A 16,009-nucleotide genomic window follows, 5' to 3' on the forward strand; every position below is an offset into this window, starting at 1 on the left:
CTTTAAAATGACACATATGTGGTACTATCAAGGAGTGTTTTATATGCAGGTAGGTTTATCACTTCTGTGAGGACTTCTCTACTGTGTTTCAGAGACTGACAAAGACATCTCTTCCTTACTCCATTGCTAAATGCCTGTGGGTGGATGAATAACCGAGTCCATGATAGACAACGAGGAGCAGAGGTGTCCTGCGAGGGGTCCCAGAGAGAAGGTGCCATGGGGCCATAGAAATAGCTGACCATTATCAGCAACTTAATATAGTGGAAAACGAACTTTTCCAACCCACTCAATCACAAAGTAAATATTCATCAGTCCCTTAGGAATTGCGCTCAGTGCTACCCTGCTACCATCTGGCAAGATGAACAAGGCCCCAGCCCTAGATCTTATAGAATGTAGAGGTGGACAGAGAGAGATAAAAAATAATAATAATAAGCACATTAATTTCAGACAGAGATAAACTCCATGAAGTAATGAAACAAAGAGGGATACACTTTATAACCTAGACTTTCCTAAAGATGAAACTATACCATTACTTTTAAAGTTTCATTCAACAAAAAGGGATAAAATTACTGTTCTGAAAATCAAATGAGGTATAAAGCACTTGAACAGAGTTTGGCCATTGTTATTAGAATTTTTTTTAAGTTTCTCTTACTTCTGAAAATTAAACATTTAAATCCTCCAGTCCAGGTTAGGTTTCCCTTCTGTGTTCCAGAGTTCCCTGGGTTTCATCCCAACCACCTCTTGTCTCCTTTTAAATAATAGCCTTGAAGTCTTCATAAGCGCGTTTCCCTTCTCTTTTCACTCTTAATTGTGGCTCCCTTCTTATAGACTGCTCGTCATGCTGGTTAAGATCCGGAGCTCTGTAAGAGACTTGCTAGCTGACTCCCGTCATTCTCGGCTTGGGGGACCTTGGGTGGCTGTGAACTAACAAACTTCTCTATGCCTCGCTTCTCTCTGGAAAGGTGGCAGTAATCATGACGTCTACGTCACAGGCCATCGCCAAGATTAAAGTCGACAAGCTATGTAAAGTACCTGGCATATAATAGGAATTTAATTAAGTTTAGTTAGATTTATTATCAACATATAAAGCAAGTGCCCTAAACACACATCTATAAACTGGAGATAATGTCTTCCAATTCCATTTTCTACAAACACTCTGAAGCCACTTGGAATATATCTCAAATGATAACTATAATAGTTAGATGAGATTAGACCGACGACGTAGTTGCTAGAGTGATTAATCTAGGTTTTTATTCCCTCCCTGCCCTTCCTATAGCATCCCCCTTTCCATATCACATATATAACTGCTTCCAAAAAGCATTTTCTTTGCTATCTAAGATCTTTCCCCATTTCCTCTTCTCCTCTTGTAATTGCCCTCTAGGACTCCTGCAGTCCCCTTCCCTTCCATCCAATGCAATTCATCTCTAGCGATGGTGGGTTCCAGAAGCTTCGCTCAGATTCTGTCATTCGTCCTCATCTACCCAGCAGAGCGGTTGCAGGGCAAAAGATCAGCACTGCTCCTGCCATGGCCTTGATTTCTCCTGCTTTGTGATTCTGTAAACAGGAGTTCATCACTGTAGGAACACAAGTTCATATCCCTGAACGTTGCTCTTTGACTACCATAAAGTGCCTTTGTGGAGCATCAGATTAGGATTGGGCTGCTAACCACAAGGTCAGCAGTTCAAGGTCAGCTGCTTCAAAGGAGAAAGATGAGGCTGTCTGCTCCCATAAAGATGTATAGCCTCAGAAACCTAAGATGAGTCAGAGTTAACTCAATGGCAGGGAGTTTTAGGTGTTTTGGTTTGGTTTGGTTTGGTTTGGTTTGGTTTGGTTTGGTTTGGTTTGGTTTGGTTTGGTTTGGTTTGGTTTGGTTTGGTTTGGTTTGGTTTGGTTTGGTTTGGTTTGGTTTGACTTGTTGGTTCTCTCGGGAGTTCCTTTGTGCTCTGTTGTTCAATGGCAGAGCTCCATGAGCACCCGCTGCCGGCACAGGACTCACCTGGCTCCGTTCCAAGCTGGCCTCCAGGATGACTGGCCCTTCCTCTGGAACAGCACCCTGGAAAATGGGCTGGACTCATCTACCTTTTTGTCCCTTACTAAAATTCCATGTTACCTGTTGACCCTCCCACCTGCCCTCCCCTCCCGGGCGCACCCTTGGAGAGTCACCTCCTCTTGGTTCCTCTTTCCTAGTCATGGTCTCTTGCCAAGCCCCCAAATTGGCTTTCGTTTTGAGCGGTGTCACAAACACATTCTTTAGGCCATTCTTGTTGTAAATCATATCACAATGCTCTTTCTATCTGCTCCTTCCTTCCTAGAGCAAATGGTCAGAAATTTTAACACTGGCCTCCTAATTGGAGTCAATGCCAAGGTTTTTCCACAAGGGTTGTTCTTTTACTCGATGGGATCTTCAAAACATAGCCAAATTCTCTACTGATCCACAGGCACTTTACCATCCGAGATTTGAAGTCCTGCCAATCTATGTCTCAACATCTTTCTGTCTGATATATTCATCAGGACCCCCACTGCATGCATCCTTACTGAGCCGCTGGTTCTTTTGTTTATGAAGCGGTCCTCTCCTTAGAACTTTCCTTGAAAGGTCTCCCCTCTACCTTCCTTCCTTCCTTCCTTCCTTCCTTCCTTCCTTCCTTCCTTCCTACCTTCCTTCCTTCCTTCCTCCCTCCCTCCCTCCCTCCCTTCCTTCCTTCCTTCTTTCCTTCCTTCCTTCCTCCCTCCCTCCCTCCCTCCCTCCCTTCCTTCCTTCCTTCCTTCCGTCCTTCCTTCCGTCCTTCCTCCCTCCCTCCCTCCCTCCCTTCCTTCCTTCCGTCCTTCCTTCCTCCCTTCCTTCCTTCCTTCCTTCCTTCCGTCCTTCCTTCCGTCCTTCCTTCCTTCCTTCCTCCCTCCCTCCCTCCCTCCCTCCCGTCCTTCCTTCCTTCCTCCCTCCCTCCCTCCCTCCCTCCCTCCCTTCCTTCCTTCCTTCCTTCTTTCCTTCCTTCCTTCCTTCCTTCCTCCCTTCCTTCCTTCCTTCCTTCCTTCCGTCCTTCCTTCCGTCCTTCCTTCCTTCCTCCCTCCCTCCCTCCCTTCCTTCCTTCCTTCCGTCCTTCCTTCCATCCTTCCTTCCTTCCTCCCTCCCTCCCTCCCTCCCTTCCTTCCTTCCTTCCTTCCTTCTTTCCTTCCTTCCTCCCTCCCTCCCTCCCTCCCTCCCTTCCTTCCTTCCTTCCGTCCTTCCTTCCGTCCTTCCTTCCTCCCTCCCTCCCTCCCTCCCTCCCTTCCTTCCTTCCTTCCTTCCTTCCTTCCTTCCTTCCCAGGATCAACAGCAATTTTCCTCTCTGGCCTCTTCCTCCTGTTCTTTGCTCCCCCCACTCAGAGTGTAAAACAAAAAAGAAAACCCTCTTTTCTTTCACCCCCTCTTATCCCACGCCCCGCCCCCCGCACACACACACACACACTTTTCCTCCCTCCCCCTTAGGTACTTTAGCATTTCCCAGTCAGGTTGTGATTGCCGTTTACTTCAACACAGCAGCACCTGACGCATAAAAGATAATGAAATGAAGGCGGGTGCAGGAGGGTCTGCAGTGAAAGCGCAGGATGCCCGGAAAGTGTTGACTTGGTTCTTAGTGACTGTGTGAAGGCATTCACCTATGTGGAGCACCACGAACGATTGATAGCCCCGCAGAGGATGGGAATTCCAGAATTCCTCATTGTGATCCTGGAGAACCTGTACGCAGACCCAGAAGCTGTGACTGGAACACAACAGGAAGATGCTAAGCAGTTTGGAATCCAGGGAGGTGATGTGTCATCCTTTCACCACACGTGTTCGAACTGTACACTGAGCAAGGGGTGCACGGAGAGGGACTGTGTATGTGCACCCGCATGATCAGTGCAGGCTGATGTGCAACATGCAAACGACACACCTGGCTTGCTGAAAGCAGAGAGAGCTTAAGGCACTTGCCGATGAAGGCCCACGATCGCAGCGTTCAGCATGCAGTGGCCCTCAACATACAGGGACCAACATGCTCACAGCTGGAGCGGCAAACAACACTGTAAGAAATGGAGCGAAGAAGCCACCCAGGACTTCATTTTCCTGGGCTCCACAATCAGTGCTCATGGAATCAGCAGTCCACAAATCCAGAAACTCACTGCGTTGGGCCACTCTACTTCACAAGACCTGTTTAAAGTATCGAAGAGTCAATATTTCACTTTAAGGACGAAGGTGTACCTGATCCAAACATGAAAATTTTAATTGCCTCAACTGCATGTGAGGACTAGACAATGAATAAGGAAGAACAAATGGTTTGAATCCTGACACTGGCAAAGTATGCTGAAAATACCATGGCCTACTCGAAAAGCACACACATGTGTCTTGAAAGTAGTATGCCCAGAATGGTCCTTAGAAGCTAGGGCGGGGAGACGAAACATACTTTACACATGTTACCTGCAGAGAACGGTCCCTGGAAAGGACATCATGCTTGGTATAATAAAGGATCAGTAAAAAGGGGGACAATTCTGGATGACAAGAGTGGACACTGGCTGCACCAACGGGCTTAATCCCCCTCTACTTGGAAATTCAGAGTAAACATTAACAGTCTAAATAATCTGAAAATGCCCCCAGTAAAGCTCATTTAATTTCATTTAAGATCTCTCTCGCAAACATATTTGACCCTACCAACATTTAAATGGGAGGCAGTGAAGGTGCAATATAATAAGTATGTATTGGTCTTTCAAGAAATTTGATAATGAAGAGAAAATGGAAGATGAGCTAGTAACCTGGGCAAAAACAAACTGCTGTTACCCAGTTGAGTCTGGCTCAGAGCAACTCCGTGCATGTCAGAGAAGAGCTGCTCCATCGGGTTCTCCTGTCTGTGATCTTAATAAAAGATCGCCAGACCTTTCTTTGGTGGCACCTCTAAGCATGTTCAAATCACCAACCTTTCATTAGTTGTTCAGGACTAAAAGTTCACACCATCTAATGGCCTTTGAGGTGAGACCAAAATATCAGCACATTGGTGTTGCATATTCTCACAAATTGTAAACTTCTTTCCTATCCTTTGGTTCTCAACCTTCCTCATGCCGCGACCCTGTAATACAGCTCATGTGGTGGTGACCCTCCAACCATAACTTTATTTCCATTGCTACTTCATAACTGTAATTTTGCTACTGTTATGAATCGGGCGACCCCTATGAGAGGACCATTTGACCCCCAAGGGGGTCACGACCCACAGTTTGAGAACCACTGCTTTAGACAGTGCCCCCCACACACACCCTTCCACCCCACCTCACCCCCACATGTTACTGAAGCCGCACACTGCGTGCCCTCTGGTTGCAGTCCATCCCTCCCGCACCCGCTCTGAGACGTCCCAGGGCCAGCTCACAGCAAACAAAACCACAGCACGTGCACGCTTGAAATGGAACCTGTTTCCTGACTAATCAACCGAGAGTTTAAACAGAGGCAAAATGCCGATTGTAAGCATTTGCTATGTTGAATCATCATTATTTAACATGACAGGAATATATCATTTAAATTCAAATCGTGGGTATTTATAATGCTGAGTATTTGCTAAAATCTCAAATGGTCCAGTTTGGAGATGAGAGTGCTCGTGCTGAATGGATGTTTCCAGCGAAACAACAAAGGCAAAGCCATTCGGTCAACTCCCCGTTCCCTGGCAAGTCGTTATTTTTATTGGCCTTAGAACAACTTCTATTAATAGAGACGACAGCCCACGTTGCAGACTCGGGTCTGTAATTCCTTTCACTAACACTTGTGAGCATATTTTAAACTAAAATGAGTTTCTTGTTTATTTTCCCCCAAGTTGGAGTTCAAATTCAGCACAAGGCACCCACGGGTGTTTTATTTAGAAGTGCATTCATGGATCATTCTTTCATTCTGATTGTGTTCATTTTTAATTAAAAGACGAGGTGGGTAGTATGTCAGCTGGGATGGAGCACCGGTTGGTAGACTGGTAAGCCAAGGGCCTCTAGAGAGCAAGACAGAGATCTCTGTAGTAGATGAAGCCGAATTTAGAGCTAATCCTAGCCCTGCTCCTAATTTCCATTGTGACCTCTAGTCACTGTAAGGCTCCTCAGTTTCCACAGTAAAAAGGAGAGGAGTTTGCTAGCCCCAGCATCTTCTGGCATAAAATTCAACTCCAATTCATGGCTCTCGAGTTGACTCCCACTCCTAGACCCCCTACAGGATAGACAGTGCTGCCTTTGTAGGTTTCCGAGAGTGTAAAGCCTCATGGGACCAGAAAGCCTCACCTTGCTCCCAAGGAGGGGTGGGTGGCTTTGAACCACCACCTGCTAGTTAGCAGGTCAACTCGAGAGCTCCCTTCCCACCAGACTTCCTTCTTCTGACATAAGGACGGATCCCTTTTTAAGAGTAAAATATCTCCGACACGACCTGATAGATATTGAATCTACAGTACTTCAAAATTCATTTTTATTATACAACCCACAACAGTTCCTATGTACAATTGAAAGCTAGTAATACACATGTAAACCAAAGGTCAGTTGTCATCAAGCCACTTCTGACTCGGGGCCACTCCATGGCTGAGTGATTGCGCTCCAGAGGGTCTCCAGGGCAGATTGTTTCCAATCTGTGGGTGATCTCAAATAATGAAGAATAATGGCGTGGCAGTAATAGTCCGTCATCAAATTTGCCAAATACCTAATGAAGAGGTTGTTTTCAAAAGAACTATGATCTCCAGCATGTTGCCAAACCTCTCACTTTTCAGGTAAAAATCCAAGAGCTAAAGGGGTGGATGACTTATTCAATGCCATGAAAGAACTCTCTACTGATATATATAGATATAGATATATATCTTGAACTTGTGTGGTTCCAAAGGCCATTGTTTTCTGGGGTGGAAGATCTAAGTAGGTTAAGTCCAAGATTAAGAGAGGAAGCTCACATTCTAATCCTGCCTGTGAAGATGTTCCTGAATAGTGGCTGCATAAACCAGAGACTATTTGTTTATCTCTGATGTTTCCGTTTAGATTGCTTATTATTAATATCCAAATATGTGAAGCACACTGAACTGTTGGCCAGCATAGTTGTGGAAAGGGTTATTTTGTTCCATCAGTTTTCCCGTTAACAGAAGTTTACCCTACATACATACATAAACCATATTCCAAATGTATAGTGGGGAAAAAGGCGCACTACAATCAGGTAACTATATTGAACTTATTGTTATTTAGAAAGCCCTTTCCTCTTTTGCTTAACTCCTTTACTCTTCAATTTGACTAAATCATTTGTGACGGTACCACCTTGTTACTAAGGAGAGTTGAGACGAGGCAGCCTTCAGTTAGCCTTACACCTGTGAAGTTTTTAGAGCGAGGTAGTGAGAGAAAAGCCTCTACACATTGAGTGTCTGAGATGCGCTTGCCCCCTTTAAAAAATAACAGTCACCTACGGTAATCGTCTGGTTCAGGAGACTCCCAGAAAATGCCTCACCTGCACATAGATCTTCCAGGAGAATGGCAAGGCAGCAGCGAGGTCCTCAGAAAGAGAAAAGGTCAATTGCAGGTTGACCTCAGCATAGTCTTTTTTTTTCATTCACCCCGTGTGGCACCCCTGGCCACTGGACGAATTTGAAGGGAGAATTTGGGGAGTGAAACACAGAAACACATAAGATTCGCTTCCAAGGCCGTTTCTTTCCCTTTCCTCCCAATAAGCAGGAGACAATCTATCTAATTCCCTTTTGGAGAGTCCGTGGCAAAACCTGCCTCTGTCCTCCTGCGTCCTTAATCTAGGGGCCTTATTTTGGAGTGCCGCTCAAAGGGCTCACTTGGGACTTGCCAGCCAGGAGAGAAAAATGGTTGCAGGATGTGTCAGATCATTGTTTACATTTTTGCCTAATGGCCCTAGTTTGGGTTGTTGTTGTTTTTCTTATTCCATTTCCAGCATGGCCATCCAGGAGAAGCAATGCATGCGCCCTAATGCCTAGGCCAACCCCTGCCTCGAAAGCAGTCCGTTCTGCTCAACCCTGGAGCTACAATCCCACCGATTGGGAGGATTGTTACCCACCTTCAAGTCATCACTCTGCGTTCCCAGACACTCACAAAGCTCCCCTCCAAACCTGTAACTTTCAAATATCCCCTTTTCTTTGGCTCCGATGGTCAACATTTTGGCTAACTTGGTTTTGAAGACCTTTGCAGACAGAGCCCTAGGCTGGTCTTGTTTAATTGGCTTCGCAGTTGCTGCGACCATCTTGAGGTCGTCTCTGCAAACTGGATCACGCCAACTGAATCTCTCAAGTCGTTTCCAGGGCAACCTTTCCTTCTCCTCGGCTTAGAGTTAACTGAGTGTTAACCTGGATGTTCAAAAGAAAATTGGCTCATTTTCCAGGGAGAGAAATGGAGCGCAGGATGTGCTAAGGCTCTCACTGAGTTTGTGTTTCATCTAGGCGAGTTCAGAGGAGTGCAGTGATTTCAGAGAGTGTCTGTGTTCGGAATATTACTGTGAGATGGCCGCTGAGTGCCTTCACACGTGCAACAGAACAAGAGGCTGCCTGCTCCTGAACCAGCGACACAATGACAGCCTGTTCTAGCCCAGCGGTTCTCAACCTGTGGGTCACGACCCCTTTGGGGCTCAAATAACCCTTTCACAAGGGTCGCCTGATTCATAACAGTAACAAAGTTACAGTGATGAAGTAGCAACGAAAATAATTTTATGCTTGGGGGGTGGGGTCCCCACAACTATATGAAAGGGTCGCGGCATGAGGAAGGTTGAGAACCACTGTTCTAGCCCATCATTTAGCCTAGCGTGCCAATCCATCTCCCTGGGTGTCCCCCAGGCCCTCTTTGGCCATCTGCTTCACTGAACGTGGTGTTCTGCTTGACAAGAACTTCCTTTTGGGTGACAGGACAAGCGAGCAAGTCGGACAATGCTCTGTTATGATCACTGTAGAGATTATAATTCACAAATGTTGAAAGGTAAATTGTCAGGTCTTCTTACTCCAAAAATTTTCAGCTCCCCTGAAAGTCTTGAAGGAGCCCGCTGGTATTTGAAATATCCATGGCATAGCACAGCAACACCTGAGCACAACTCTACAACCAAATAACAGACAGGCAGTGGGTGTTTTCAGTACCGGCTTGGAGTCAGACAAGACGTGATGTCCAGGTCTCTCTCGGGATCTGACATCTGCGTAATGATATGGATGGGAAACCCTTCGGAGGAGAGATCCAAAAGCCCCTGCCAGCAGGAGCTGCATCACAGGCACGGACATGAGCCCCGCTTATCTGGTGCCTACACTCTCAGCCCTTTCCTTTACTCAGGAGGCTCCTTCTAGTCTAAATTTACTGTACCAAACTTTACCCTCCCCCCCAAAAAAATTCCAGATTTGAAAATAATAAAAAGCAAAGGACCATAGGTTCCATTGTTAGCCCAGAAGTGAGTCACTGCTGCAGAATGTCTTCTGTCTGCTGATTAGGCCGGATACACGCTGGGCGGTGTGGCAGGAAAGGCTGCTACCCTGTATGTGTGAGTTAATAGTCACAAAAGGTCACCTTTTAACATGTTAAAACCCAAATCTCTCTCTTGGGCATCTGGAGGACTGTTTTCTACACACCCTCCCAGAAGCAAAGGGCAAAGGGGAAAGCTACATTTTTCCTCTGCTAACCTGATGTTCCCCTAATCAACATAGCCATGTGCTCCCCTGCATAGAGATGGAGACTACTTGAGTTTTGTGGTTGGCAGGGTCAGTGGGCTGTGGAACATCTGATGTTTCTGGGAGGGTAGGTAATCTGTGGATCTTCTCTGGCCTGTCCAAAGCCAGTTTTCATATTTTGTGGCCATGAAGTCATCATAATGTCTCATAACCAATACCGATTTCGCAAAAATAAAAAAGTAGTAAATGGCAATCCACATAATGAAATGGTGCGTAAGTGGGATGGCCAAATAATACATCACCCAGACCATGTCGTTTCTGAAGGCAGAAGGCAGCCAGCCTGTAATGAATGACGCCAGGGCAGCATGTCTGTCCCAAGCAAACCACATGCGGGATCACCACGGCAGTGTTACCCAAGCACTTGCCAAAAGAGTGAAAAATAAAGAGAGTGCAGCATTTATTTTGTCCCCTCTCCACTGGTATTTGGAGTCTGGAGGAATTACAAATCCTCAAGCACTCAGCTACTAATCAGAGGTTGGCTTCTCAGAAGCAAGGCCTTCTAATCAGCCATGAGGTACTCACAGCCTGCAGCTTTACTCTGACCCACAGGGGTCACTCTAAGTCAGGGTCTACTTGAGAGCCACAAGCTCTTTGGTGTTGGTAGGTGCCGTCGAGTCAGTTCAGACACATAGCCATGCTGCGTCCAACAGAACAAAGCGCTGCCCAGTCCGGTGCCATCCTCCCAATTGTTAGGTTTGAGTTCCTCGATGCAGCCATGTGTCGAGCTAGGCTAGCAACAGTCTTCTCCTTTACTGCTGCCCACAACTTTACCACGACGCCATGCTTCGACCTCGCCAGTGGGCTAGTTTAAGATTAATGACAGTCACTGTATGAAGCACTTTCTGATTATCTCATTTAAAACTCACAACGCAGGAGCCCTTATTGATTCAATACTTTTTTCCCAAGCCAAGGGTTTTCGAACTATTTTGTGAGGGATGGAAACTTTTTGCAGATAAAATCTTCAACAGAGCATCAATACAGAGAAACAATAAAAAGCAGAACTGTCCTTGACAGAGAGCTATCTATCAGTGTGTCAACTCCCGTGTCACTGTGTCAACTCCTGTGACAACAGAATGAAAGGCTGTCCAGCCCTATACCCCCTCGTGATGACTAGCAGGTTTATGTGCATTGTTGCAGCTATCCAGCCAAGCTACCTCATCGAGGGTCTTCTATACCTTCATTGGCTCTTCATTTTACTATCATGTGTCCCAAACAAGCACACCTGACCATGTTCTGTTGTCAACCATAAGGTTGTCACTGGCCAGTTTTGGGAAGTAGATCACCAGGTCTTCCTTCCTAGTTTCTCTTAGGCTAGGAACCCCAGTGAAACATGTCCACCCTGGAGGACCCGGCAGTATTAACACACTGACGCCATAGCGCTCAGCACCACAGCAACACACAAACCACCACCGTACAAAACCACACTGGCAGAGGGTTGGTGGAGAACTGCCCTAGTCAGAACGAAAATGAAGAGATGCCCTGAGGCCTAACCTCCTCCTCTGTCTGCCAAAGCCATGGAGGCACCACTCTAGAACCAGGGACTCTGAGGAATTCTTAGATTAGCTTTGGATTAGACATGGATATGTTTTAATTCATTTAATCCTCACAACCTAATGAGGGCCATGTCATCCTGGCCATTTTATGTAAGCAAATCCACAAGGTCATTCTATTATTTTAAGTTCCTACAAAGGTAAACAAAGGCATTGATGGTCCATGGGTAGAATCCCTACCTCTCATGGAGGAGACCCAGGTTGATTCTCCACTGGAGGATCTATCTCCTGCACGGCCACCATCTATCTGGCAAGAACCTGACATACAAGCTCAAGGGCAAAAATATTTCCACAGACTAGACCCCATGTGGAGTGGACCCAGCACTCTGAGGAGGTCATATTTGATTAAATTGCCTGTGGAAGAGGGAGGCTACACTGGCGAAAGGCAGGGAAGCCGGGCTGTCGAGAATACTGAGGGAGTACAGGATGTTTAGTCTGGAGAAGAAAGATTACGGGACTTTGATGGTTGTTTTTCAACAGTTAGGGCGTTATTATGTGAGTATAAGAAAATCTGTAAATTTCAGTTGGGCCAATGAGGTGAGAGTTTGAAACAGGCAGATTTCGAGGTCTGCAGAAGTGTTCCTGCCAGCCTGGGGAAAGGCTGCCTCGATCATATTTCAACTTGGCGGGGTCCGAGCTGAAAGCTAGCTGCCAGGTGAACGGCTTCCTTCTCGAACAGGCTCATCTCGCTGGATACTGGAATGACGATGGAAATAAATAGCCTCTGAAGATCTCTGTAATTCATGTCAATTCTTTCATTTTTATATTCCAAGTTAAGTGGAAAGTCGCATAATTTGTCGCATTCTTTCTCGGGCCTTCAAACCCAGCAGGTTTTTGCTAGCCCACAGCAAATGAATTCCTTTCCCTATCTTACTGACGAAAACAATCCTGGATTCATTAATAGCATGTCAGAGTAGATATACTTCTAGTATTAAAATACATGTGGGATAATATAGCGAATAAAAACCGGAGTGTATCTCCGCTCATCTCTTGGACAGGTCAATATGTTTTGCTGACCAAAACATATCCAGGGAGGAGACTATCTTGCCTCAGAGGAAGAAGAGGTCCATAGGGAGAGCCTAACATATGGGCAGGTGGAAGGCTCCACAGAAGTAGGGGAAATGATGGTTCCCGGAGCTGCCCAGATGTCAGAGGAGCGAGACACGGAGTGCTCAGTTCCCTGAGACTTCCCTAATATTTACTGTGGCTTTGTCTGCCACGCTCTCCGGTCAGGGTCAGCGCTTTCTGACCTCCTGCTATGGTTTTAGGTGTGCCCATGTATCACCAACCAGCTAAGAGCTAACCGCATCCTCAGCTGGTCATTCTTATCACCAACTTATAACCAAGAAACACTTTGGCTAGAAAGTAGCCTTTAATACAACCAGTATCGTTCAAAACAAACAAGGCGATGAAGGCTTCTATCAACAAGTTACTGGACTGAGCACTTCTTTATTTCTTGCCACATACATCATTTTGCCAGCCCGTGGACTTGTAAGGAATCAGGGTTCACTTTTGAAGGGTGAAGTCTTGCTGTTTTAACATCTTGTAATATCACATCTGTGACCTCTCGCAACCTAGGGATTGACAAGCAAACATAACTACAAGCTAGGGTCAGTTATTACCTTTAACTAGAAACCATGTCACAGAGTTTCAAAGTTCAAGAGCTTAAATGGTTAGAAAATAATAGTTTTGTATGATACTAACAGCCACCAGGGAGAAATGGCTAAAAGACAATTTCACAATTACTTTTATGATCCCTATAGAGCAGCCGTTCTCACCCTGTGGGTCGCGACCCCTTTGGGGGGTCGAACAACCCTTTCACAGTGGTTACCCGATTCATAACAGTGGCAAAATTACAGTGATGAAGTAGCAATACAAATAACTTTAGGGTTGGGGGGTCACTACAACATGGGAAACTGGATTAAAGGGTTGCGGCATTAGGAAGGTTGATAACCACTACAAAGAGCAGGGGTCCTTAAACTTTTTAAACAGGGGCCAGTTCACTGTTCTTCAGACCTATTGGAGAGCCGGATTATAGTTTAAAAAAAAACTATGAACAAATTCCTATGCACCCTGCACATATCTTATTTTGAAATAACAAAACAAATGGGGCAAAAACACCCGGCGGGCCAGATAAATGTCCTCGGCGGGCCCCATAAATGTCATCGGCGGACCGCATGTGGCCCGCGGGCCCTAGTTTGAGATCCCCTGGCATAGAAGTTGGACAGAACCTCAGATAGTTACTCACAACTGCTACTCATGGAGGAGAGGAGAGTAACGTCTGCATTAGGGTCTGGTACAGATGTTACTCTCACTGAGCTAAAAAATATACATAATTATATGGAACAAAATGTGATACAGCTATTTTACATACATAACTCCAATGAGATGCATCATTGTTTCCCAGGAGGCAGCTGGCTTCTACTTGTCCAATGATAAAGAGGAAGCTGATGACAACAACAAAAAAAGCAAGAGCCAATTGCCTTTTGTCCGGCTCATTAAAGGCCCGCCCACTATTCTGTGGAGATACCCAGCGCACCACACCCAGAGGGCAAAGCCGGTTTCCACTTACACCATTCCAGGCCAGACTTTCGTTTCACTTGCAGATAGTGCAACGTTTCATCGTTGACTTTTCCTGAAGGAACCTGCATCTATTAATTTTCTTCAAAGTGAATGAACCATTTGAATATAAGCTGAATGACATGACAATTGAGAAGTGATACTAACACACCGGTTACACTGAATTCATTTAACCCTCACAGCTCTACAAAGTAGTTACTGTCATTTTTCCACTTTCATAGAGGAGGCCACTGAGGCGCACAAGGCTTTAAGGAATCTGCCAAAGGTCACACAACTAAGAATTGGTAGAGAGAGGATGTGAAGGCAGAAACCTGGCTCCGAAGCCCAAGTACTTAACCATTCCACTCGGTTGCCTTTCCAGTCGTAGATGGTCTGCAGGTAAAACTAATCAAGTGCCTCATACGGACCAGGCACTGTAGTCCACCCTGTATATATGTTATCGTATTGAGTCTGCCAGCTGGGTCCTCTGGAACTGGGAAAAGGGTAGAAATCAATTGAGCAGCCATTCTGCATGTCTCTGGCAAGCCCTCTGTGTTGCAGGTGATCTTTGTGTCACTTCAGTGGCAGGGTGTTGGCATAAAGATTCGTCTTTCTCCCTTCTAGGGGCGGAATGGTCCAGACCAGCGAGCAGTATGAATTTGTGCATCATGCTCTGTGCCTGTACGAGAGCAGACTTCCCGCAGACACTGTCCAGTGAGGCGCCGAAGATCTCTGTGATGACTGATGTCGTGGGGTGAGGAATTGAATCTCACCCGAGGCTTCCAGAAGGAGCTTCCTGCACCATAAAGGGAAGGAGAGGCACTCAGAAGCCAGCCTGAAGACTGGGCAGCCTACTGAAGAAGGCCAGTCTCTTGTGTATATGAATGCATTTGTAAGCATCCCCCCAATTGTCCTGAAGGTCATATGCTGAAGCAGCTGTGACAGATTTCTCACACAGCCTAAGGCGGAGCTTGTTTTGCCTGGTGCGGCTATCTGCCACACAGAGTGAATGTGTGTAACACTCTGTGATACGGTCGCTAGGAGACGGCCTGAAGAGCTGCAGAAGAAATTATCATTGTGTGTTTAGATGCTTGTTTGCAAAACACGTCTTGTGACTGGACTGTCAGCTGTCCAACTGCTCCTGTTTTAAGTGCCATTATCTTTCTCAGTTACCAGAATCTTGCTGCTAAAGTTGCAAGTGATTGATAGCGGATTTGTAACAAATAAATCCCTGTTTTCGGTTGCGGGGAGGGGGGAGGGGGAGTAGTAGCTAGTTTATATGGAAATATGTCATGATAATATTGCCTATTACATGTGTGTTTATAATACCTCCTATCGATCAACTACAGAGCACAGTGATTGTCATCCAATATATATGTAGACTCTCTACTACTGGATATGGCGATGAATTCGGCTCCAGAACACTATCCAGTGTGTTTCGACATCATGAGTCGTTTTATTTTAAAAGGAACAAACACATTTGTAGTTACTATGAACTATCAAAAATTTAAAATATGTGTCCATCGTGCACTAAGAGGGAGTTTTTGAATATGCTCTCCCCGCGGACACTCTCTTCCAATAAAAGGCAGAGACGTACCTTTGGGAATGATGCCACCTGTCTCATGTCCTGAGGTTCTTCCAACGGATGATGCCACGTAGATCCTTGCCTTTCTGGAAGGTTTCCGTCCTCAAGAGACAACTTCAGTGAAAATAACTGTTCCCGGCAAGCACTAGGTGTTGAGTTCAAGTATCATGTTTTCATTCAGCAATGTTGACTTTGTTTCATACTGCCAATAAACTACTCTTAATTCTAAATATTGAGTCCCATATATGTGCTTTTTCCCGTCCATCTAGTTAAAGAAAGACCAGTGTCTTTGGGGGAGCCCTGAAATAGATAATGTGATGGGCTTAATTGTAGTCTCTGCGTCTGCCCAGGGGAGATGACTGGCTCGGCGTGTGCTATTGGCATCCCTGGAGAGGTAATGAGCTCACAGTACCATCATTATGTGGTTGGTTTTCCTCCAAGGTGGCCCAGCGGATCATGATACGGACAGACCTTGTTTCCAGCTTTGTATCGCTCGTCAGCGAGCCTCGCGCATCACGCGGCTTGTGTGGATTCCGCAGAATCGCATCACCTGAAGAGGTCACGCTGGGGGAACATTCAATTATCTCAGATTGCCATTCCCGTCTTCCCTCGTGAGGTTCACAGAGAGTCATGCCCCCAGCCAAGGGGATGGTAGG

General features: G+C 45.9%; 1 protein-coding gene across 1 annotated transcript in view; it reads left to right on the forward strand.

Annotated features, from left to right (window-relative positions):
• PTPRR (protein tyrosine phosphatase receptor type R) overlaps positions 1 to 14,486 on the forward strand; it is a 279,519-nt gene extending 265,033 nt beyond the window's left edge. The window contains exon 16 of the mRNA XM_075553227.1: positions 14,393 to 14,486. Coding sequence (XP_075409342.1) covers positions 14,393 to 14,486 — 94 coding nt within the window. The remainder of the gene's footprint in view (positions 1 to 14,392) is intronic.
• The last annotated feature ends 1,523 nt before the right edge of the window (positions 14,487 to 16,009 follow it).

The sequence above is a fragment of the Tenrec ecaudatus genome, chromosome 6, assembly GCF_050624435.1.
Source record: "Tenrec ecaudatus isolate mTenEca1 chromosome 6, mTenEca1.hap1, whole genome shotgun sequence".
NCBI classification, from domain to species: Eukaryota; Metazoa; Chordata; class Mammalia; order Afrosoricida; family Tenrecidae; genus Tenrec; species Tenrec ecaudatus.